Raw genomic sequence first — 24,321 nt, forward strand, 5'->3', positions numbered from 1 at the left:
AAATATTGAAAAAAAGACGAACCACCACGTTATCACAGAAACCAGTTTTATCACTTTCACATTTACAAATATATATGGTAGTCACAGTAACAAAGCCAGAGCTTTTCAGACAAGAACAAAGAAAATAAATCAGATACAGATAATTCAAGAATATTAACACTAGCAAAATCATTAATACATTAGATGAAAATTAAAGTTTGTTCCTATGCCAATGTTCATCCTTCTGTTATCATCCAGGTCCTTCTTGTTTTGACTCAGTGAAAGCTATGGCTGAATAAACAGAATAGCTTCATGCAAGATTGATATAGATATGACAGTTCCTAAAAACCAGAGATGATGTCATACAGATATGGGAGCAGGGTGTTCATGAATGCAGCCAGGACAGCAGTGAAGAGAATCATGAACAAACACATCACACTCCACACAAAATGCATTCTGGCACACTTTACATATGTAAACCTGTGTGGGAAAGATAAAAAAAACAAGTCAAATTAGAAAAAAATTGTAATTATCATAGCACCACAGTAGGGCAACAATTGTGTCTTCAAGACAATGTAAGCAGACTATATTGCTAACATCACAGAAACCCAACTGAAATAACATTTCTAATAGCAAGTATGTCCAAAGGGCTGAGCTCAAGTCACTATACATGCTTCCAAATGGCTAAGAGTGGAAGCTTATTTATACAACTCTAGGAAATCCCTTTTATAGACTTTGCAGTCCAAAAGGCATGGACTCTGTAACAGAGAACTCCAGTCAACCATGAGATAAACTTCCACAAATATTTTTCTGTTCTTTAGAAGACCATACTGAAGAATGATCTCCACTTCTAACACCCTTCAATGCAAATTCCAATGCAGTTCAACATACTTACATTTTGATCTTTCATTTCTGTCTGGCAGCCCTGACAATACCTAAAAGCAAAATTGTGTATTTTAACTGAAAAATATAACAAGAGTGTGTAAATTTAAAAAAATCTCATACGTAGTAACAATTTATGGCAATTATTTCAACTATTCAACTAAACACACAGGGTAACTATTAATGGGAAATACAAGTATTTCTTATTGCCTGAGGTGCTGCAAACCACCTGAGCATTCAACAGTGTCTCCAGCAGCAAAGAAGCTGCTGCTGGCTATTCTTCCGTGAAAAAAAAACCCCACAGGGTCCACAAGCACACTCATTATCACAAATATAATTTGCATACCGTTCCCCCTGATACTCTTCCAGAGGAACTTCCTGAAAGGCATCCAAAGGAAACAAGTGATGGTAAGACCGAGCCAGGTGAGGTGCAGACACTAGTGTAAGACCTGCAAAACCAGAAACATCAAATTTATCACAAGAGAGGACTCACTGAAAACCTTTTCTAATACAAAATGGTTCTAATACAACAATGGTTCTGCTGCTTCACATCACCAGTTAAAATGGTGGCCAACTACAAAGGTCTACTGCAGCCTGCTAAAGTACTGCTGAAACCACATCTTAGCCCTGTTTCAGCAAACACAGGTCTGCTAGTTTTGGCTGGGACAGAGTTAATTGTGTTCATAGTAGCTACTACAAGGCTATGTTTTGCTACAAACATTTACAAGACAAGGATGTTTTCCTTCTTGTTGAGCAGCACTTAAACAGAGCCAAGGCCTTTTCTGCTTCTCACCCCACCCCACCACCGAGGAGACTGGAGGTGTACAGGGATCTGGGAGGGGACACAGTGGGACAGCTGACCCCAGCTGACCCAAGGGATACTCCACACCATATGATGTCATGGTCTGCAATAAAAGCTGGGGGAAGAAGGAAGAGGGGTGACATTCACAGTTATGGCATCTGCCTTCTCAATTAACTGTTATCCATGATGGAGCCCTGCTTTCCTGGAGATGGCTGCTGATGGGAAGTAGTGAATTATTCCTTACTTTGCTTGGCTTGTGCACATGACTCTTGCTTTACATATTAAATTGTCTTCATCTAAACCCACAAGTTTTCTCACTTTTACCCTTCCAATTCTCCTCCCCATCCCACCGTGGGGAAATGAGTGAGCAGCTGCATGGTGCTTCGCTGCTGGCTGGAGATAAACCATGACAACAGGTTAGCTGGGGCATGGGCTGGCACAAACTTCTTCATTGTTCATTCACGTACAGTGTATACTTCCGAGCTCTTGTTATGCTGACAGCTGCAGCTGTGGAGAATCTGTTGCTGATATACAGGATTTCTCCAGTTACACTATTACCTTCCTGAAATGAAATTCAAACTGAGACGAAAACCTTGACATGAAACTAACACAGCGTGACCCGTAACTAGAATTAGTTTACTCTTTTGCCAAATACACGCATCTTGAAAATACCTATCATGTTTTAGTCATAAGCCTGTAGAAGCTAACAGGAGGACAGCTTCCACTCAGACAATATTAATACTATAAAAAAATGCTAATTCTACCTCCCACCCTCATTAAGGGGCAGAGGTACCATTGGTTGCACATCCTTTAACATATGCAAGACCAAAGGGCTTCCATTTACAATTCTAAAGCCTTCCATGTGTCACAATGCAGCCTGCCCTTGGGTTCAACTTTGAAACCTTTCATCCACATATTCCAGGAGGTGAGAGGGTACTTCTGTCCTTTTACTCCAAACCACTCTCTATCCTCATGGCCTTGCATTGAGGAGTATGAAACACTGGTGTGTCTGTTAAATCAGGATTCTTGAGGTAATTATTACCATTCACATGTGAATCACCCTTCTTCTCCCCTTTGTTTTAGGGCTTTTAGTTTATAACATTATACACTAGTGAATATGATACAGCTTTACTGTTACAGATATAGTTCTGAAAGTCTCTTGTAAAAAGCTGACATCCCAGGACACAGGAGTGCAGGTTTCTTAAAGCAGAGCTGGCTTTCAATTCCTAAGTACAGCTGAATTTTTCTACCCCTTACCTCTCTTATCTCTAGTTCATAATTCGTCTATTCACCTTTTCTTGCTACTCACCACAGATTTTGCATTCCACAGGAAGTTCACAGTATTTGGCTCTGCACTGGGGACAGAAATATCCACCCAGTGTAAGACCTGGCTCACTGTTGTTTTCCAGTTGCCTAGGGCAGAGAGAGACAATTTAATACCCAAGAGATAACAATACCATTATAATACGTAATTACAAATACTACATAGTTCTCACAGCAAATAGTTTCAAATGTTTCAGTAGCTTCCAGGTAACAATTCCACATGTATGGAAGTGTCAGAAAGTAACTGATATGGTCAGTATCAGTAACGACATTTTCCCACAGAAACAGAATGAAGACTGAATTTTCCCACATAAAGGAGTCAATGTATCTTTAAAAAACAAAGTTATGAACGATAACAGTATTAGTATTTCTACTCACACACACACACAAATATTCTTTATGACTTCCAAGATGCACATTAGTGCTTATTCTTTCAAGCAGCGGACACTGTTCCCTTCTGAAAATTCAGACTGCGCTATCATCTCTGAAAACCATGATTCCTTTCATCAAGAGCAGCACTCGTACACTAATCAAATGAAGTCCCTATTTCAAACTTCCCTTTAAGGTCACATTAGTAGACAGATACATACTTTATTCCAGATAATATCCTTCACCCTCATCTTTATCTTTATAGTGATAATAATACTTGAATCAAGAAATGCAAGTAGAACTGGGAATTACTTTAATACCTTGTGGCTCCCTTGTGTTCTAATCACTGCAGAACTCAACTAAAAGCCACTTATTATCTTCAAAAAAATGTCCATGTACATTTTAAAAAGTGTATTTAATAAAGGTTACTATAGCCACACACTGAATGTGTAAATGAAAATACCGATTTCTACTGAGAAGTCACAAGAGGTGACTATTTTTTTCATGTTATTTTACATTTTCACTGACAAAGTTTTCTAAATATGACATATTATTACTGAATTCTGATCAGTTCACTGAATTCTAATCAACTCTACTTACACCATACTAAAGGATGGCTTTGCATCTTGATCTGATAGAGAAGCAATAGTATGCTGAGGAAAACCTAAGGAGAAAAACATCCTGTATTATCAATTTTAAACATGCAAGTAATCTTTCAGCTTCTTACTTCAATGGAGACGTTCAAAGTTTATTCTAAACATTAAGGCCTACCTCTTTTCCCCCCCCCTGTGTTTCTTATTACAGGAAAAGTAATACACTCCTAGTAGGTATCAAACTCTTCCTAAAGATCTCTACCTACATCCACCAACAAATCCTTCATTGTACTTCCTCCAACTGAAAAAAAGTCTTTTCAGACTTCATATTAACTGAAGCTAACTGGAAACACATTTGTGAAGAACAGCTAAAAAGAAAAAGCTGTGCAATAGCAGAAAAGCAAAAAAAGCACTACACAAATGTTCAGTTGAACAATGGTTTCTAATTAAGGTGAAAATATTTTTATATGCAGACACCAAGCTTATATTCCCCTTCCAAGTGCAGTATATGACAGATGAGACTATACCACTTCACAGAGGCTGCAACAGATAAAATTCTTTTTACCATTTATTTTTTCAGCTCATGTCCAGTGGGCAGTTAATTTTTCTGACTGCTACTCAGACTTCAATAAATCTCTTCAGTTATTTAAATCTATACATAAAAATACATACATTCTTATCTGTGAAAATGGGTGGATGAAAGTGAGAAACCAGTGATCTAATTTGTGGCATTAGAGTTTCTTTTGTGATTTAACTTCAGGTTTAACTCTAGGCTTAAATTTATTGCAAAATACATCAGCAGAAGAAAAGGTACCTAATCCATTTGTTGAAAGAACACCACAACAGTGCTCCTCATGTGCTACACATGGACAAGCAGATAGCAATTAAGGTTATAATAATTGCTTTCTGCAGGGGAAAAAAACCAGGGAGAAACAAAATAGTTTTTTGTCCTTCATTTCTGAGCATTACATTTATACCAATTACTGTACAAGCAGTATCATTCCACTTTATAGTTTCCAACTGCAGTCAAGTAATTTGTCTTATTTAATTCTTAACTTTACTTTGCAGGAAAAACATCAAGAAAATTGATATCTATTTAGCAAAATATAAGTTAAAGAAAACCCAATTGTGCAATGTCTTTAATATGCTTCTAATTATTTGTATGGCTTTAACACAGAAGACGCAACGAAAAAGACAAGATGTGCAAATCTTGTGCTAGGAGTTTAACAAAACGATATCTTACCCATTCGAATAAGGGAGCACTCAGAACTTGAATTGGCAGGTGGAGGACTAACATGATGCATCAGCAGTTCCTTATAATGACTTTCATCTAAAATAACATGGTATGTTCCTGTCACAAAGAAAGAGATGCCTTACTTTCACATTATGAGCAGGTAAGAATACAAACATATTCTCCATATGACAGAAAACAACTTAAGTAATTTAGCCAATCCTGTTCTAAGAGAAGTCCTGTTAATGCTACTGAAAATTACAAGTTAATAACACCAGAATGTAATTAGATATGATAGCCCCCAGCATTTTCTCCAACATTACATTGTAGTAATGATATTGTAAGAGTTACCACTGTAGTAATAGATATGAACATGTTAAATTAATTAAGCTCCACATCACATTGCTTTATATATGGAACACTAGGTTTTAAAATATATATATTTCTTCTCTCTGGAGATGCAGCTACTAGCTGATAATAATTTCTCTCAATACTGTGCATTTTGTAGATTACAAACCATTACATCTTCTGCCAGCACAACAGAATATTCATCCTAAAATATCAAAATGCATTAATGAATATATGACAAAATTAGTGACTTATTTTCAACTTTAAACTTGTATTAATAGTGTTAACTACTGAACTCTGGATACATACCACCAGTTTCTCGGGCAAGTACTGTACAAACTCGAACTTCAGCACTTAGGCCGATGACAGATACTCTGATCTTAACTGCTTTTAAACACTTCAAATGGAAAAAAAAAAAGCATACTCAAATTCATATGCAGAATAGAAAACAGTAAAAATGTTCAAAGTTTTAAATGAAAATTAATTGTTGATGACACTGCAACTGTCTGGGTTTGGTCTAATAGCTTGGATGTTCAATGCTATAATACAGTCAAACTTCACTTCTATACCTTAATTAGATCATAGATGTTGGCTGGATCGCATGTTGTCAGACTGCTGAAGACTACCAAAACCTCTCTGCTTGTATGTCCTGGCATGTGCCTAAAGAAAGTATGCAATTAATTTAATTCTGTACATTAAGCTACTTGTATGCTAAAGTTTCCAAGGACTTTTAACATAGTAAGTCAGAAGATGACATGATATGAAGTCCCCTACAAATCATAGAAGACTGTGGTAAGATCCTTCTCTAAGCTCTAGAATTTCACCTTCCAAAAGCCAAACCTTTCCAGTATCTAAAATACAGTATTTTGATTATGCAGTTGTTATCTGATTGTTTATTTCAATGCTTAAGTTATCCCTGTACCTTATCCATACTCTCACAGGTCAAATTCACATTCAAACTAGCAACACTGCAGTAAGTCTTCCTAACTTCTTAAAATAAAGATCTCTAACCAGTTTATAAATGTGAATCCACTATTATTAACTACTGTCTTTTAGTTCTTAATGGAAAACTCTTCCAAACATCAGTCACATAATTTTTTCTGACATTAACTGCTAGCTTTGTTCTGTCACTGTTTCTAGCTACAATTACTTAAGTCTTACACAAATTTTTATTCCATCTCAATACCTCACAGAGAAAGAAAGTTTTTTAAACTTATCCTACCCCGAAATTTACCTTTCTAAAGTATGCCAGAAGGCCCACAATATTGTGATTCAATCATTTTTCTTTTCCCGTTCTCTTATCACTAACCCCTAACTCTGCCCTCTCTCATACCTTAGCCTGCTAGTCAAAAAATAATTGTGGGGTCTTTAATCACCATATTCATACACAATATACAACTATCTACTTTGTTTTTAAATACTATTGCCTTTTACAAGCATCACACCTCTAAATAGAAGCATCTTGCATTAGAAAACTAACTTCTGCACTACTAGCATATTTATCTTCTTAGCAGTTTGTATTGTAAGAAGACATAAAGCTGCCTTTTAAGACTCAAGTCAGCACAATGCAAGATGCTACTTGTAAAAAATACAGTCTCTACCCCTCCAAAAATTCACAATCAGCATTATACTGATTATGGAAAACAAAGAAAACAAAAAACTTCCATGTACACACTAACTTTAAAGTCTGCATGGCCAAATTTAGGGAATTATATAGAGACGGCTCTCCACTGCAGTTCATATCCACTGCTTTCTGCAGAGCAGTTATGTGCTTTTTTGAGTTACCTGTAAGTGAAAAAAAAACAATTCACCTGAAATTACAAGTTAAGAGAATTAAAATACTTAAACTACACATTTTATTAAATGTACAACAGTTTTCAAACTGTGACTTGTAACTCTGTGTTTCTCCTTAGAAACTGACCTTTTGATCAGAATTTAGAAAAGGATGAAACAATATGTTAACAGAAACACATCTCCTCCACAGGCACTCAATTGTCAGAAACTTTAGGAGGTCAAAAAGAATAAGGTCCCTGTTGCATATCAATAAACGCTTAACATGAATGTGAAGTGTCTCACAAAGTGTTTCAGCAAAACCAGACTTTAGTTTCCTCTGTTATTCTCAAAGTACTGTTCAAAGACTGACTGATCCTCAGATTCCTCTGTAAAGTTGCTCCAGTCTTACAGGTGAATAAACAGAAGAAATTATGACTTCATCTCTGAAGCCACATGGATTGCTAGTGAGAGAGGCAGGAACTGAAGAAACTCTGCTTTTTAACATCTGATCAGAAGACAGATGTCATAAAATACAAAATTAACAAACAGGATAAGAAATTAACTATAAGGGGAAACAAAATACTTTAGTTGCAACCTGCATAAGACTTCATCATGAACAAGCACACAATAACAATTCTAGATCAAAACAGATCAAAATAAAGACTCTGGTTTCATGTAACTTGCAATAACTTCTCTTTACATTAAAAATACTATGTTAACCCTACTTCACTTTCAGCAGTATCATCCAGGCAGAACTTACAACGTCAATGCAATAGATGAAAACATCTCCAATTTTAAGAAAATATACTACCTCCCTACCTGAGAGTTCTGTCATTTTTTCAGCTCTTTTACTCTTGGTTACAATTAAGCCAATCTGGAGAAGAAAAAAAAAAAAAAGGCAAAACTTTTCTTACCAAGTTTAAAAATGAGTTGATTTAAATTTTTGCTATATTTTGCCCAAGACTTCTTCATGATAAAATTACTTAATAATAAAAGTTTTCCTCTAAGTGTAAAACAGCAGCAGAACACTATGCATCCGTCAACATACATTCCAGTACTTTTGCCACAAGGCACAAAAAAAACCCCTTCAAATTCTAAACGCCTGAAAGAAACATATAATCAGGTCTTCTGTATTAGAATTTATGTTTAGGAAAAAGAGAATATATGGGTTCTTATTTTCATTAGTTCAGGCAGAGAAACAAGAATTTCACTAGACTGATAGAGTGGAAGGAAAGAAGAACCAGTAGGGGTGGGAAGAACACATCAACTGAAAAGAGTTTACTAGATAGGGGTAAAACTAAAGCTAACCCTTAATATAGTTTTCAGTTGTTTATTGCATGGCTGTACATACCTGACTAATAGGATTTTGATCAAAATACTCTTCAACAAAATATTCCAGTAACTATAAAGAAAAGTTAAGGCCATTAAAAACTAAATACAGTTTCATTCCACATGCATTAAGTAGTCCTCGCTTGCAAAGCATCCAGTATCACAAAAAACCCCCCACCAACAAACAAAGTTGGGGAAAAAAATAGGGGGAAATAAGCCTCTCCTTTCCATTCTCCTCTCAGTGTTGCCCTTCCATACTCCTCTTTCTCCTTCCTCCCATGTTACCAATGCAATGTAAATTTCAGAAACTAGCCACCCCTTATTTTACTCATAGAATACCAGAATCGTTTAGGTTGGAAAGGACCCTTAAGATCAGGCCCAACTGTTAACCCAACACTGCCAAGTCCACCACTAAACCATGTCCCTGAGTGCCACATCTACATGTATTTTAAGTCTTCACTTTAACATATAAAGTTCCAGACTACTATTGGTTCAAACAGAGGTTTATGCTACACCAAAAAGCACAAATCCATACAAAATCATCAAACTCCAGGGTTTCAACGTTTAGTGTGTTGAGATGAACTGTACATCTTGTACCATATGGTCAAGTCCTTCACAGTCTGAACCAGCAATCTAATTCAACTCCTGTCTAGCATCCATTTCAAACTAGAATTCATAAAAACACAACTGTAAGATTAAAAAAAAAAAGGCAAAAAAAAAAGCTAGATGTGTCATGAAAGCACGTTTGTTCTTTTATCCTTTATTACAGGAAACACTTTAACTTAATTTCCACATTTTCATAATGTGTCTTTCCATTGTATGTTCTTACAAAGTGCTTTTCCTGTACTGAAGTATTTGTGCAAGGCAAATTAATGTCACATTGATTTTACTATTCAGAAACAGGAAAATTACAGACTAGCAACAGAAATAAAGGGGGAAAAAGGTATAGATTAGAGAGATGAGGCTATGAATGTGATCTCATCACAGGAGACTGCCATTCTTTTAAATGCAAGATGGAACTGGTTTAACAGAGAAACAATGGATTAGTAAGATACAACTTTTGAGTACAGAAATACCTTCAAAGTGCAAGTAAGTCTGTCTGGTTTTAAATCTTGGTCCTCCATTGTTCTTGATCCATCAACAACCACGTAAAGGTGACGCATCTGCATTTTCACCATAAGTGATAATCACTAACAGAACAGATATTTAGATGAACTGCTCACTATGCCATTTACTTTAAAAAACAACTACTTACTCCCCCAAGCAGGCAAAATGCAGTACACTGAGCTATACAATCAACAGCAGCTGAAAAAATAATGCAATTTTTCCTCTTCTCCTTGAAAATGAAAGAAAAAAGCTATACTGAGAAATGCACGCTGTTCTTTTCCTCTCACGACAAGCTACAAAATATGCACAGTTCACACGTTCGCCTCTTCATCTGAAGAGCTCAGTGTTGTACCACGTTGTTGTTTACAACTAATTTTAAATTATGCCCATTTTTCACATCAAGAAAAAAGGACAGTGCATGTCCACACAGTGTGGATGATCTCACTGCTGTTGCACAACATACCATGATACAGTGAACATGCCAAACCTCCACCTCTGAACACTCTTCATATCCCACACTGCCAATGAACAAAGAATGTTTTTTTTTAAAAAAAAAAGGTTTGGTAGAAAAATGCGAGCTTTGGTCTCAAGCACATTAAGTCAGCAAAAGTGTATTTCAGACCAGGCACACCACCTCTATTCAAGTAGTTTTAGACACACAGCAGACAAGCGTTAAGACATTAGCATACCATTCCAAGTCGAACTTGTCCATGGTGTTCACAGAGTCTAATAAAACAAAATAGGATTTCAGTAAGATACAAATGAGTGAATGGTTCCTAAAACAAAAGTCCAATTGTCCTATAAGTCCAAAAAGCCCTAAACTAAATCTAATACTAAACTTCTAACAAATATGAAGCAATAACAAACCACAGACACACTAAAAAAAGACAACTGAATTACAAGCATATTTCATGCCTCTCAGAAAACAAAAATCTACTGCTTACTACCTGATTTAAGGGAATTTAAAAATATTACCCAAATTTGAGTATTTTTACATAACCTCAAATAAAACAAATCTAGATTTATCTAGCGACTTTTGTCACAATCTGAAACACAAATGTGGTGCCACGATACCAAAACCCAGCTTGAAGCACAATTTTTATATTAAAAAAAGTTTAAGGATTTTCTCTAAAAAGTGCAAATTGCAACTGCAGTGCTCTGCACCATGTTTCTTCAGATCAAGACCTCATCTCTTTAGCTAGTCTACATCTGGATTATTTAGCCTGCATCAAACCTTAAGATTCAAGATCAAAATAAATGTTACTGCTTTTTTTCTGGCACAATTAGTAAGTAGCAGGCAAGAAGCGTGCATCTTGGCTGCTCTGACAGGGTAAGGACACAAAAATACATTGCCAGCCTGCTTACTCAAGCTAGAGCTTGCAGTTTTAAGAATGATTAAGTCCTTACAACTGACCAGACCAGTATTATTAGCAAGCTCGAGGCAACACATACCTTTTCCTCTTTGCCTTGAAAAGAAGGTCCTCGATGGTCGCTTTCAGCGAGCCAGATTCATCTTCCTTCAAAATCTCCCTACGCAAAACAGACTGTTACTGAGCAGAAGGGAGATTTTTTCTTGTCTTCCGTCAATAAGAAAGTGAGGAGGGAAAAGGAAAGCATACCACGTCCTTTCGTAACCGCCTTCCCAGCGCTTGGTCCGTTCGGGCTCGTCCTCCATCTCCGCGGCTTCGCTCTGCCGCTGGGATGGGCGGCTGGGGCTGGCTCCGGCTCAGGAGGCGCGACGCCTGCCTTCAGAAAAGCCCCGTTACAGTGCCGCGCGGCGGGTGAGGGGCCTGTGAGGCGGGACCGGCCCCGGGCGGGCCGCCGACGGCTGGGAGCGCTGAGGGGACCCGGCCGGGCACGTCGCCCGCCCTTGCTGTCAGGCCCAAGCGTCCCGCCGCGACGACCCGGAACCACCAGCGGCCGCGCCGTTCAGTCTCGGTGCGCCGCTAACCCCTCCCGGGTGCCGCATGGGCCGCGGAGCGGTGGTTCCGGGAGGAAGGGCGGCACTCACCAGCAGCCCGGGGACTGACATGCCCTCACGGGAGGGAGCGAGGCGGGGTCCGGTGGCTGTCACCGATAGCGGCGGGTCGGACCGGCCCTGCGCTTTAGCATTCTCTGAGGCCGCCCCCGCCCAGCCCGGGCGGGAAATGGACCGTCGCGGGGGAGTTGGGCCTGTCAGCGGCCCCGGTGAGCGGCGGCCGCCGGCGCTTCCGAGCCCGGAAGTGCCGCCGCGCGTGGCGGGCTGGGCTGGCTGGGCGCTGGGCACTGCCCGCCGCGGCCGCGCCGCCCTCCTCAGATGGGCCGGGGCGAGAAAACACAACAAATACGTCGTGGGCCGAGATAAGGACAAGGAGAAATCACTCTGCAATTAACATCACCGTCAAAACAGATGCAACTTAGGAAAACCAGTTTCATTTATTACCGTTCACATCAGAGTAGTACTAATGAGAACTACAGCTGTTGCTCTCACATGTTCTCACTCTCCTGCTGCAATTGCTGCACAGATTTTTTCCCCCTCAATATGGTGTCCAGAGGTGCCACCACCATTGCTGATGGGCTTGGGCTTGGGCGTAGGTGGGTCCATCTTGCAGCCGGCTGGAGCCAGCTCTATCAAATATGGAGGAAGCTTCTAGCAGCTTCTCACAGAAGCCAACCCTGTAGTCCCCTGACTGCCAAAACCTTGCCATGCAAACCTGTTACAGTTTACCTGTCCAATTAAATGAGATTTGATTTATTAAAGCAAGCGACAAGTAGGCGCACACCACACCCTCCTTTGTTCGTGGTTTTATACTCCTTTCCTTCCAGTATATATGTCCCTTGTAGGAGTTTTTAACTAATTCTCACTCAATTTCCTCCTAATTTCTGTCTTGCATTTGACTGGCTTCAACTCCCAGCTGTTGATTCTTAGTTCATTAATCTCAATTCCTCTGAGAGATAAAAATGTTTCTTTGACGAGTATTTTCCTTTGGCACGTTAGGAGCACTGCTGACAAGACCCTTTTCAGTCCTCCATTGATATGATTAGAACAAAACCAGCTCAACAATTGTATACACCAACAGTGCCTGCTTGGCACTGCTGATGTCCATAACAGATCCAGGACTGAGCAAGTGATTTACTGTAATGGTCACCATGTGTTGCCCTGCCGGACTTCCTAAGCTGCAAAGGTAAATAAATGCCTTCTCCTTGGGCTCCATGCTCAGCATGGCTCACTGCCATCCACTGCACTAATCTGATTTGAAACCCAAAAGGCTGGCAGAAGGGGGTATTCCTATCTTCTCTCCCCAGCTCTGAAAAATCCACTCAGCCACACTTGTGGCACTGAATAGTGAATGCTGCACTGCTTAACTAAACATAGGTGCATCATCCTTTAGGTAAAAGTCGGGAAATGTCCAAGGACCCTTATTGTCACATGACGGATGTACAGACTGCTACTTGGTTTATCTTTAGAAGGGACGTTTTGTCTTAAGATTCCTGTTGTACATGATACATGGCAAAGATGAAGACTTTAAACATGGTCTGAAACTCAGACCACTGTCAAAGGGAGCCTGGAGCTGGGTCTCAGTGTCCTATGGAAGGAATACCTACTAGGGGTGTGATGTTCCAATGAAAACATCAGTCAGCTTCTTTTAAGCACTTCATAAACATCAGTTTATCCTTAAACTTGGATTCATCTTCTTCTCCTGGTACTGATGCAATGCCCAGAACTCCCACCGAGAAAAAAAATGAGAAACCTGGGTGTAGCAAGAGGTCATTTAGATTGCAGGGATTTGAACAAGGACCTCTCTTACAAAGCAAAGTTTAACAAGTATACAGCACAATAGATACAAAACACTTGGCCCAGATCTTTTATAAGGTAGACAGGTTTACCACTTCTTTGCAAATAATAGAAACATGAACCAGAGACAGAGAGGCACCTGGAACAGAAAGGGAGAAGAAGGGGTAGCAGCGACTGTCCTCTGGTTCAGACTAATGAAAATACTGAGATGTCTTCCAGGTAGATGAGACTGAAGGCTTTCAAATGAAGAGGTGCTAAGTTTTCAAACTCTCTGTGTTCCCATGGTGCCTTGTGTTTACTTCATCCACTAAAGCTCTTGGAACTAAGTTGGTGATAAAACTGGAATGTCGACTTTATAAATATGAAAGCAGGTTCGGTAGCCATCAGGACTGTAGTGTGAATGACAAGAGCTCAAAAATCAGAAGGGATATAACTGCCAGAGGGAGGTATATTAATGCATTTCCAGTATGGAAGAACGGCGGTGGTATTACCATCACTGTTCTAAATTGGAAACAGCTTTCCTGATGTCTTTCCTTTAAGTTAAGGCAAAAGTTGAAAACTTTCTTTTAAGGAAAAAATAATTGCTAACAAAAATTTGAAATAACCTTAATCAGAGCACCTTCTCCTAACAAAATGCCTTTATAAGCAACAGAATAATGTGGCTGCACCCATGGTGGTTTTTTTCCAAATTAAAATGTATTTCAGAACAGACAAATTGCAGTTGTAGAAAACTGTACAAAGAAACTATCAATGCTTATAACAATTTTAGTAAGTAAAAATAGTAAACAAAGATGTTGAAAAGGATACAAAGAGAAAATTTACTGGCATATTGGAACATTTGAATATGCAAATCTATCCCCAAGATAAAATATAAAAATGTATATTGCATTTATGCAAATATGCTCTGGAAAGCATGTCTATTAAAACACTTTACCTGGCCTTATAAAGGATACTAATAATTTATACGTTGAATGAGAATAAATTTTGCTCTACTTACTCTCCAAATCCCAACACAAACAACTGCTGCCTAGACAAAAAGTCCTGTTACTTGCTGATGAAGAATAAAGTGTTTTGCCTTTAAACCCATGGATTCCTACTGAGATGACCCAGAAAAGGTATGCAGAGCATACTGGCCTACGGCAACAGTAACTTGAGTCTCATCCTATATCTCTATTGTTTTAAGGCAGGGGTCCTCAAACTACGGCCCGCGGGCCAGATACGCCCCCCCCCAGGTTCCTCAATCCGGCCCCTGGTATTTACAGAACCCCCCGCCGGGGGTTGGGGGGGGAAACCAAGCAGCCGCAGATGGCTGCCTGCCACTGCATCCGCGCCGGCCCCCTGGTTAAACAGTTTGAGGACCTCTGCTTTAAGGCCATGTATAAATTCATTGCATCACCTCTAAAGAAAAAAAACCCCAAACCCAAACACCACTACCACGACCCCTGGCCCCACTACAGTTGTGTAAATAGGAAGTTATTTTGCATCTTGTTAGGCGAAATTCCAGATAATTTCTGACATACAGCAAAGCATTTAGAAATCCAGTATAAAAAGTCTTCTTAAACTAATTTTCAACTGCCAGAATTATTCAATATGATTGAGCACTCCACCAAACCCCAGCCAGACAAAACAGCTCAACTCCTTCTGATATCATGAAGATGCCACCTATAAATAAAATCTGAAATTGTTAATGGCATTTCTGTGCAAACTTTTGACATGGTATTTAGAACTACTTTCTCTAATGGGCTTTGCAAGTTTGCAAATACAGTATTTTCAAATAAAGTATTTGTATTTAAAAAGCCAGGCTGTGTACTGTTTAATAAAAACAGAATGTTAGCACAGGTTTTCTAAACTTACCTGATAACTTCATAACAATGATTTAAAATTGGATATGCATACAAAACTACCAGTAGTGTACAACATCTGAATAAGTGACAAAGTGATAAAGCAATCCCCATAGGTGTACTGTTCTGACAGTAAATAAATAGTTTAAAATGCACATATCGATTTAAAAAATAGAAAATAGTATCCACAAAGGCATAGCTAAGTTTCTACATTCCAATTCATAACTTTATCATAGTGCTGAATCTGTTGTTTTATGTGAGAAAGCTTATTCTTTAGATATTCACAACGCTCCTTTTTCTCCAGAAATGCAGGATCCTGCCAAAAACATAAAACCCTTTACATTAATGTATTACACTTTCAGACTCTTCCAAGAATAGCCTATTATCATCAATTATGTTCTTGATTAAGGACAGTATATAAATAAGTCTCCAAAATCACTCTTCTTCCCTGGCTACAATTTCTTATTTCCCGTTTCCCATTCCTTCATGAAAGGCTGGAAAAAAGAGATTCTGCTTTTATATGCTGCAGTTACTTAGTAAACAGAGCTGGTTTTAAACAGAAATCTGCAAATAAGTCATACTATTACATAATTTAGATTTTATAATTTATATTTATGTAATATACATACATTATATTCTGCGTTGTAGTATGTCTAATAAATCCCTCCCCCTAAAAAAGTGGTAACATGGGCACAAAATTTGAATTCCATGATAAAAAAAGTATTTATAATGTATTATGTTTTTAATGGAACACAGGTACACATTCCATGTCTGCATTTAAAAATGACAATGTAAAACCTCTTGGATTACACTGAAAATTACTTTTTTCAGAGTCTAAGTTCCATGCCACAAAAAAACCCAACAAACTTCTTTTCAAGGATAAGACTTGTTTTCTGTTGTTAGCTTACTTATCTGTTGGTCATGTAAGTCACTGAATATAAACAAACTGGAGCCCCAAAAAAGCCCCAGTTGTCTGAATGCTGAATGCCAAGAGATTAGACATACTCTCAGAAGATGAAAATGCCTAGCTGTGGGGTTTTCTTCCCCCCACCCCCACATCTTGCTAATGGAATCACTATTCTTAAAACAGGTTGTTGGCATGAGCACAGCGGATTCTGTCCTAACTTTGCCAAAGTTGTCAAAGACAAAATATACAAAGCCCTGTAGTAGCTACAGATACCCTGACCTAGCAAATTCTCCCTCGTGTCAGACATGTTTGCTATTTACACTCTCTTTATTCATTATGTATTTATTAGCAACATAAAGATGAAAACACTCACATTTTTCTTCTTCTTGTATTCTTGCAGAACTTTTGATAGTCTTTCCTGCTCCTAATGAGAGACAGACCGTATTTTAAACACTTCCAGTGTGCTCCATATTTTCACTTAAATTCTACAAAATACTTGTCAGAAGTTAAAATCTCATTTGATCAATCCATTCCAGTTGTGACATTTTAGATGTAAACCTTGTACTTGAGAAACAGTGAAAGTATATGAACTGTAACTCACTCAAACTTGAAAGCTACTAGCATGTACCCCGCCGCCCCCCCCCCCCCCCCCCAAAAAAAAAACCAACAGAAAAAAACATGCATACAACTTAACTGCAATTTAGTATCCTTGGACTGATGACCAAACAAGAAATAACATATTCAGGGAAACTTTCTCCTCCACCAATTCACCCCCAGCATTACAAGGCATTGTGCCCTACCTAAAGGCAGCCAGAAATTGCCTAATACCACACCTGTTTTCCATGAGCCCATTTCACAGGTACTTACATATATGCATTCAGGATGGTGAGGAAGCTGTCTCAGCAATGCATCCAGCTCGTCAAACTTTTTTAATACAGCATGAACTTCCACAGACAGTTCTTTATACTCAGCAAACTGATCATTGAATACTGCTTTGTATCGGTCTCGCATTTCATTTGTTTGAATTGCTGGGTATTTCCTAAAAACCCCAAAGAGAAACAGCCAAAAAAACCCCGGTTTTCAAGGACTAGTTTTAAAGATAAGACTTCAACAAACACCTGGACACTTCATCTTGATAGTGTATTTCTGTATTATTTGCTAATCTCATAACCTGCTGAAATCTGCATGTCTGTAAAGCATTGTGTGATTCTGTAATTTCAGTGACAGAATTGCTGCAGCTGGAAGGTCCAATGACCCTATTCAAGCAGGGCCATCTACAGCTGGTTGCCCAGGACTGTCCAGACAGCTTTTGAGTATCTCCAAAAATGGAGACTCCATAATCTCTCTGGGCTACCTGTGCTAACCCTCACAGTGAAAAAAGGTTTTCCTAATATTCAGGTGAAACCTGTGTTTCAGCTTGTGCCCTAGTCTATGGCGAATAGTGTAAAAATTAATATATGATCTCATACTTCACCATAGAAGGCCTACCCTTTAAAAGGGACCATGTTACAGATTTAGCAATTAGAAAGTACAAGAGTAGTCAAATTTCAGGGGCTAAAAAGACAAGTAATTTCCCACCTATTTTATTTTTTCCTAAATTGTCTATGTGCTGGTCTTCTGCTCCCTTGGCAGTTACTGTACCTGCTAGATTCTAACATTCTGCTTTAACATTTGAGGTTTGGATGTTGTGGTTTTTTTTTTTTAAATTTAAGATTCTTTATTTATAGTATCGGTTCTATGCCACTGATACCAGCCCTCATCCTCTCTATTTTTAACATTAGCTTAATAAAGAATTGTAAGTTCCCACAGCACATGTGTGACAGAGAAACCACGAGTGTATACATGAGAAATGATGAGTGAAAAACATAACTCAAGCATTCTCCGTTAAGTTTGTTCATCAAAGTTAAGTCACTTACGCTAAGTAATCTGGCATCACTATAGGTTTAGGAATGTGACCTGCAGGTATATGACCATTACGCAGTTCTGGTTTTCTTTCCACAGATTTAAGCTGCCTGTCAGTGACTTCTTCTCTCGGTCTGTCATCACTTTCATACTGTTTTAAAAGGAAAAAACCAGGACTTAATGTACTCAGTTTTACATCACCTGCAATATACATAAAGCACAAAATACCCAACTCATTTGAAGAAAGAGATACAAGTACTGACAAGCAGCGTAGAAGCAAATCATAGATATTTCTTACAACACTTACTATAATTAGAAAGTAAGTAAACATCTACAGTAATGTTTCCCACACAGCATCCATCTTCAATCCGTCCTAACAGCAGTACCAGTGATCGGTAAGTATTTCTTGGGGCTTGGAAAGATTTTTATTATATATTTAAAAAAAGAATAAAATATTAAGGAAGTTTCCTTGGATATCAATCTAGTTTGTGAATGAACCAGAATCACTCAGTTGTCTGGAGTTCCCTTTTCCCCCTTCTTTCCTCTTGCACAATTTATCCCTTGATCCAGAAATAAAAACATGCGGAGTCTTGTTGGAACACATAAAAAAGGATCCTGATCCAGTAATGAAGCAACAGAGAAAACAGTGGTAGGAAATTCACGGTATCAGGAGACATTTAAGGATGAAATAAATACACCATAAATTCTCTGGGAATTATCAACATCTGCTGTTAAGATCCTAAGCAATCTTTACAATGTAAGCAACTGCATCTTTGTGAGGCAGAAGCACTAACATTGCTGATACTTCAAAACTGGCAACAATGTCTTTGAAGCACACTCAGACACAGGAAGGAGCAACTCACAGAGCACCCACCATTGTGCTTCCACTCGCTCTCCTCCAAGTTAAGCAGCCAGCTAGGAGGAAAGAGTCTCGAAAATCTCTAACACCTCAGATGACCTGCTGCTCTAGCCATGTCTGCCAAACTCTTGTGATAAATGCTACAGAACTTGTCACCTCATAAAAGAGGGTAAAAGCACATACAGAGGCTGTCATCAGATTTGGTATTTAAAGTAAATTTTACAACCTAGCCTACCTAGTAGTAGCGTCTTTACAAACTTCCGAATCTTCTAAGTAGAAGACTGTTGCCTGTGCTATGTTAAAGAATTAAACCTAATCTCTTCCAAGCCAAATAAGTAAATAAATAAATAGGTCAATCAAAACAGTCCCAAGAAAAAGACAACCATTTGGAAATACCAGTAAGCAGAAAAATAAATTCCTATTGCCTACCTTCTTTTCCGGAAAAGAGGACTGTGTTTTCATCTGTCAAAAAATGGAAAGAACTGTAAGTTTTATTTTCAGCAAAAATAGTATGCAAAAGCACTGACTCTTTAAAACCTAAACTTTCTCAAAAGCACGCTGTACAGAGAATTACATTTATATTCAGGTATGAAGAAAGTTAGTATAAGGAATATTTTCAGATCAATTGATTTTTTAAAGACTGTTTAAGAACTGTGGAACTAAAATAACCACCCAAACCCCAGAAAAACAGGATCTCCCAGATCATAGCTGTAAGGAACTGCTTGCAGGAAATAATCCATCCACTTCTCAGTCTCCTTTATTATTTCACAATCCTGCCCACACTGACACCCTGCAGCCTAATTCATTGTTTATAAAATACAACAGTACACTAACCCGCAGCTCCACCAGCAGCTGTTTTGCACAGTACTCTCCACAGCCTAATCCATATATTATAAAAGTATTCCCTTTAGAAATATTAAGTAATTGGAATAAAAAAACATGGATAGCAACAGGGAAGAGTGATTGAACACCTTCTATATAATTTCAGCACTCACCTCACTCTTGAAGGACATACTGAAAGTTGGTTAAAAAACTTTTCTCAATGAGCTGCAATGTACTTTTCAAAAGGGATCTCAGTTTTATGCAAGATGGTGGAACAGAAACCAGTGTTAAATGAAAATACTGCAAATGAGACTGCAGTCAAAGAGCAGAGGAAATACAACTTTAAGCGCACTCTCTCCTACTAAAATCACTTAAATGCTGACCCTTCCTTAAGTTAGGCATATGTAGACTTCACATACATTAATTTTTATGCTATATTATGTTTCATTCATTTGTTAAAAGGTTTTTCTGGTGTTCTCATGTGAAGGAGGTTTTACACAAATTCCTTTGAACTCTCTAGTTGAGAGTGGCAATTCTCTACCATTACAGTTTATCATTAACTAGGTGGGTACTGCATGCTTCTATTAAGGGCAAGCCCAGCAGAAATGCAAAATACTTGATGTGCAAAAGATGAAACTGACTGAAATCTAAGACACCAAGATCTTGCCAATTCTGTTACAACTATTAATTTCTGCTAACTACTGTAAGGAAAGCTGAAAAGACATAAAGAAGCAGCTTGAAGTTTTGCTTGCAAAGTAACAGTAAGTATTTCATGTTTATATTCACACTAGCACTTAATGTGCTGAAAGCACGGTTTTCAAATAAATGCTTGGTGGTTTTAAGCCTAACCCTACTGAACAGCTGAACAAGTGCATTGTTCATTTCTTCCTTTGTTTGGAAAACACACACCAGGAAATAGTTCCATCAGCTGACGCAGGAAGAAAGCTGAGTACACAAAGAGAACCGAGCTAGCTCCTTACTCAAGTGAATTAAAAAAATAAAAAAAAGTCCAAAATTTTGGATCAGACATCTTAAAAATGCCAGAGACGACAATTGCTAAGACTCTGTCTGTGGCATGGAAAGATCTTACAGCTGCTCCCCATCACACCATACCCAGCAGATACAAAACGGTAACTAATTACTTACCTCCTGTTCCATTAATTCCCTGTGCCTCCTAGCTCCTTCATGCCTCCATAACTTTAGAGAAATCACCGCACTAATTAGATAGATTATCACTGTGGCAAACAAGAAGATGATTGCTGCTGTCTGACCTCCCTCTACACGGCAAAAAGATGCATTTATTGGTGTCTTAAACAACTGGTAATAGCACAGCCCGCCTCGGTTGGTGTCGTTTACATACACTATGGCAGCTGACATGTACAGAAAAAACAAGGCCACATTAATTCCAAACTCGGTCAGAGGCCACCAGTTGGAATCAAGGAGGATAGTCCGGTAGTACATCGACATGCCCAGCACCAGCAGCACTATCGTGACTACCCACGCCATTCCCGCCACTACCAGGATGAAAGGCGTTTTGGGTCCACTGTAGGAGTAGCCTCCGTAGATGCTGCTAGCCCCGTAGCCGTAGGGCTGCGAGTACCCGAACATGTTGTACCACTCGTTATCCTTGTGTACGTAGGCCGTGACACAGGCGAAGACGGCGGCGCCCAGCAGCAGCTCTGCCACGCCGAGGATCCTGAGCAGTCCGGCCCAGGACTTCATGTAGGCGTACCGCTGGTTGTAGGCCTCCACCCGCTCGCTGTACGTCTGGCCGGTGCCAGCGCGGCGCTCCAGTGACCCGAAGGGGTCCGCGGGCAGCATGGCTTCGGCCTCCTGCCGCAAGCTGTAGCTCCCGCCCGATCCTCCGAAAGGGTCCCTGAAGGAGCCGGGCACCGACCTGCGCTCCGGCGGCGGTGGGTGCGGGGAGGCCGGCGGCGAGCACTCGGCCCCGTCCGAGATGTATCTGATGTCGGAGGCCGTGCTGTCCCAGCTGGAGCCGTTGCGGCGTCTCCCTCTGAAGAACTTCTTCCACGAGTCCGGGATGAACCGCCGGACCGGCTTGAGCTCGGCCGGCCCGCTCGGGTCGCGCCGGCCCTCCCCGGGGCTGGCGGCGGGGCCGAACGGGGGCTGCAGGGGGAGCGGCGGCGGCGGCAGGGGGGCGGCGGACCCCGGCTCCGCGTCCCGGGCGAGCGGGGAGCCGGCCCCGGCCCCGCGGGGCGGCGGGGACCTGCCGGGCCGCCCGCCCTCTGAGCCGGCGCTCCTCGACATGCCTGGCGCCGGGCCCGGCATCAGGCGCTGCCCACCCCGCTCGGCCGCCGCTCCTTCACCTGGCGGGAAGAGGCCGGCGCCGGGCGGAGGAACAGGGCGCTGCCGCCGCAGAGCGCACGGGGAGGCCCGGCCCGAGAGCAGCCCGCGCTCCGCTGCGCGCCCGGCCCCGCTCGCCGCTCGGCCGCCCTCGGCACGGGCACCTGCGCCGCCCCGCCCGGGCGGCCTCACCCGCGGCTGCCGAGCGGCCTTCGCCCGGGGCGGCGGGAGCTTCCGGCCGGCGAGCCCCGGCGGGGCGGGCGGGCCTGCCCGAGCCGGGCGCGGCGAGCCGGCGGGCGGGGCCGGCCGCTCCCCCGTCCGCTGCTGCGGGTCGGCGGCGGAGCGGCGCCGGGGAGCGCAGTGCCTCGTGGCAGCGGGCGGCGTGGAGCCGTCCCGGGCACGGCGAGACCCCGCGGGGAGGAGCGGGCGGCTCAGACGAGCCCACCCGCCGCCCCCGTGCCGCCGGGGCGAGCCTACGGCCCCCAGCGCAGGCGGTGCGAGGGGAGAGCGGCACCGGCGTGGCTGCCGCAGGGCGGGGCGGGGGGCGTCTTCCCGACACGGGAGGGGGGCGGTGGCAAAAAAAGGAGCCCGCACAAATCTGTTGTGCAGCCTGTGTCCCCTTAGCACATTTTGTTAATATCTTTTAGATTGTAAAAATATATTTTATTTTTTATATATTTTAGGTTCACATCAACTGCCCGCGGCAGAGTACGTGCAGCATTCCTGCGGGAGGAGTTTTACTCGCATCGTTTGTGTGGGATGTCAGTTTCTTTACGTGGACACTTCAGTCAGTGCTCCCAGAAGGTTCACACTTCCAAACAGCCATTTTTTGGGAAAGTATGGTTTCTCATAAAACCTTCTAACACTGACAGGTTAGCAAACGTGGACTCTGGAAACGTGCTGTACAAATGCAAAGGAAATAAAAATGTGTTCAGAAGAAAGAGTGGCATTACCTATTACCTATCTACAGTCTCTTTCTGATCTGTTAGTCTTAATTTCTTTTTGCCTCCTTTCCTAAACATGGCTAGCTCTTACGGCTCAGAACAGGCAGGGAATGGCTTGTGGCCTAGTATTCAGCTCAGGTCTGATCCTGCAAAGTTAAGGGGAAGCTGAGGAAACTTGATGCTGACTTGGCCTGCTAGCCCACCGCCGTAGCTAAAGGACTATTCTCGTGCAGACTGTGCTTTCTTTAGCAATTGTTGCATGTTCAGCTATTGTGGTGGGTTACCAGTTGATGGTTTGTTACATTCAGCCACCATCCTATTTTTCTATTTCTAATTCATCTTCCTCCATGATTGCTTGAGCTGCAGCTGGCAGAGGCTGACTGCAAGGCAGTTAATTTCCACGGCAGCAGCTGGAAGTGAGAGGGAATGCATCCCATTCATTTACATTGGTTTTGCTTTTCTCCATCTGCACAGCTGTCTCCACAGCACTCACATCAGCAGGATCCACCTGCTGGAGTCAGTCTGGTACTCCAGGATCTTTATCAGCATGAGTTTCAAACTTTAACCTGTAAAATTATTACAGCAATGGTAAGTTACTGTGGAAAAAAATCCCACTTTTCCTGCTCTCTCAGCACAGAAACTGCTGTAGAAAAGACTGCCCACGCACCATGCAAGTCTTCCCCCTTCACTGATGCTTGCTCATTTTCTGGCAGTAATAGCCTTTGTTCACCACCATTAATTCAAGCCCTACACATTCTTTTCTTACATCGCTACCATCAATATTACATTTTATACCCCTGTGCCCATCTTCTGATTTGTGCCCAGAACTCAACGCTACGTAAGCTACATGATAACCCACAGAACACATTGAAGTTCCTCTCAGTTAAAGCTTGAAATGGTATACACCCAAGTTACTAAAGAAGATACATTATTTTAGATACCAAAACACTTTATATGTATTCAAAGTGTTTATCACATTACCATAACACATTTACAGATTGCTTCCACAGAAGACCGAATTCCTGCTGTCCATCAACTGTGTAGTTATTATGTAGATCTATCATTACCTGGCCTGCAAAATTAATTAATCTGGGATGGTCAAGCCTTAGTTAAGACACAAAACCTTTTATTAGAGGTAATTAACATAGTGTAGGTGACCCATCTGTCTGAACAGTGATTTTTGGGTCACATACCATACATGGTAACAACTTGCTTCTTGGTTGTCTCATGT

At 40.9% G+C, this 24,321-nt stretch overlaps 2 protein-coding genes across 7 annotated transcripts; both read right to left on the reverse strand.

The window, feature by feature from the left end:
- Positions 1-29: 29 nt before the first annotated feature.
- GTF2H2 (general transcription factor IIH subunit 2) lies at positions 30-11,962 on the reverse strand. Of its 6 annotated transcripts, none has more exons than XM_056324860.1 (16): positions 11,748-11,962; positions 11,356-11,478; positions 11,189-11,266; positions 10,426-10,462; positions 9,706-9,792; positions 8,652-8,702; positions 8,120-8,174; positions 7,207-7,312; positions 6,097-6,187; positions 5,837-5,924; positions 5,192-5,299; positions 3,956-4,019; positions 2,973-3,076; positions 1,208-1,310; positions 875-914; positions 30-459 (listed from the first exon to the last, which is right to left on the reverse strand). In XM_056324860.1, the coding sequence occupies exons 2-16, from the start codon at positions 11,409-11,411 to the stop codon at positions 340-342; spliced, it is 1,188 nt and encodes a 395-aa protein (XP_056180835.1). In that variant the 5' UTR covers positions 11,412-11,478; positions 11,748-11,962; the 3' UTR covers positions 30-339. The 6 variants fall into 6 exon arrangements, with proteins under 6 accessions (XP_056180835.1, XP_056180836.1, XP_056180833.1 ...); XM_056324861.1 differs by having other exon boundaries at positions 11,356-11,482; XM_056324858.1 differs by lacking the exon at positions 11,748-11,962 and having other exon boundaries at positions 11,356-11,695.
- Positions 11,963-13,472: 1,510 nt separating this feature from the next.
- On the reverse strand, positions 13,473-22,389 carry MARVELD2 (MARVEL domain containing 2). Its single transcript, XM_056324856.1, has 6 exons — positions 20,989-22,389; positions 19,450-19,482; positions 18,176-18,312; positions 17,127-17,298; positions 16,633-16,683; positions 13,473-15,668 (listed from the first exon to the last, which is right to left on the reverse strand). The coding sequence occupies exons 1-6, from the start codon at positions 22,129-22,131 to the stop codon at positions 15,552-15,554; spliced, it is 1,653 nt and encodes a 550-aa protein (XP_056180831.1). The 5' UTR covers positions 22,132-22,389; the 3' UTR covers positions 13,473-15,551.
- Between the last annotated feature and the right edge of the window lie 1,932 nt (positions 22,390-24,321).

The sequence above is a fragment of the Falco biarmicus genome, chromosome Z, assembly GCF_023638135.1.
Source record: "Falco biarmicus isolate bFalBia1 chromosome Z, bFalBia1.pri, whole genome shotgun sequence".
In the NCBI taxonomy this organism is placed as follows: Eukaryota; Metazoa; Chordata; class Aves; order Falconiformes; family Falconidae; genus Falco; species Falco biarmicus.

Excerpts from the sequence above, each read along its gene's own strand:
- GTF2H2 (XM_056324860.1), bottom strand. The coding sequence starts at position 11,411 with ATGGAGGACGAGCCCGAACGGACCAAGCGCTGGGAAGGCGGTTACGAA. Across the intron at positions 7,313-8,119 it reads AAAAATGACAGAACTCTCAG|GTAACTCAAAAAAGCACATA; the intron begins GTAGGGAGGTAG and ends TTTCACTTACAG. Across the intron at positions 1,311-2,972 it reads TGTGGAATGCAAAATCTGTG|GTCTTACACTAGTGTCTGCA; the intron begins GTGAGTAGCAAG and ends CTGGTTTTGCAG.
- MARVELD2 (XM_056324856.1), bottom strand. The coding sequence starts at position 22,131 with ATGCCGGGCCCGGCGCCAGGCATGTCGAGGAGCGCCGGCTCAGAGGGC. Across the intron at positions 18,313-19,449 it reads CCTCTTTTCCGGAAAAGAAG|TATGAAAGTGATGACAGACC; the intron begins GTAGGCAATAGG and ends CTTTTAAAACAG. Across the intron at positions 17,299-18,175 it reads GTGATGCCAGATTACTTAGC|GAAATACCCAGCAATTCAAA; the intron begins GTAAGTGACTTA and ends TGGGGTTTTTAG.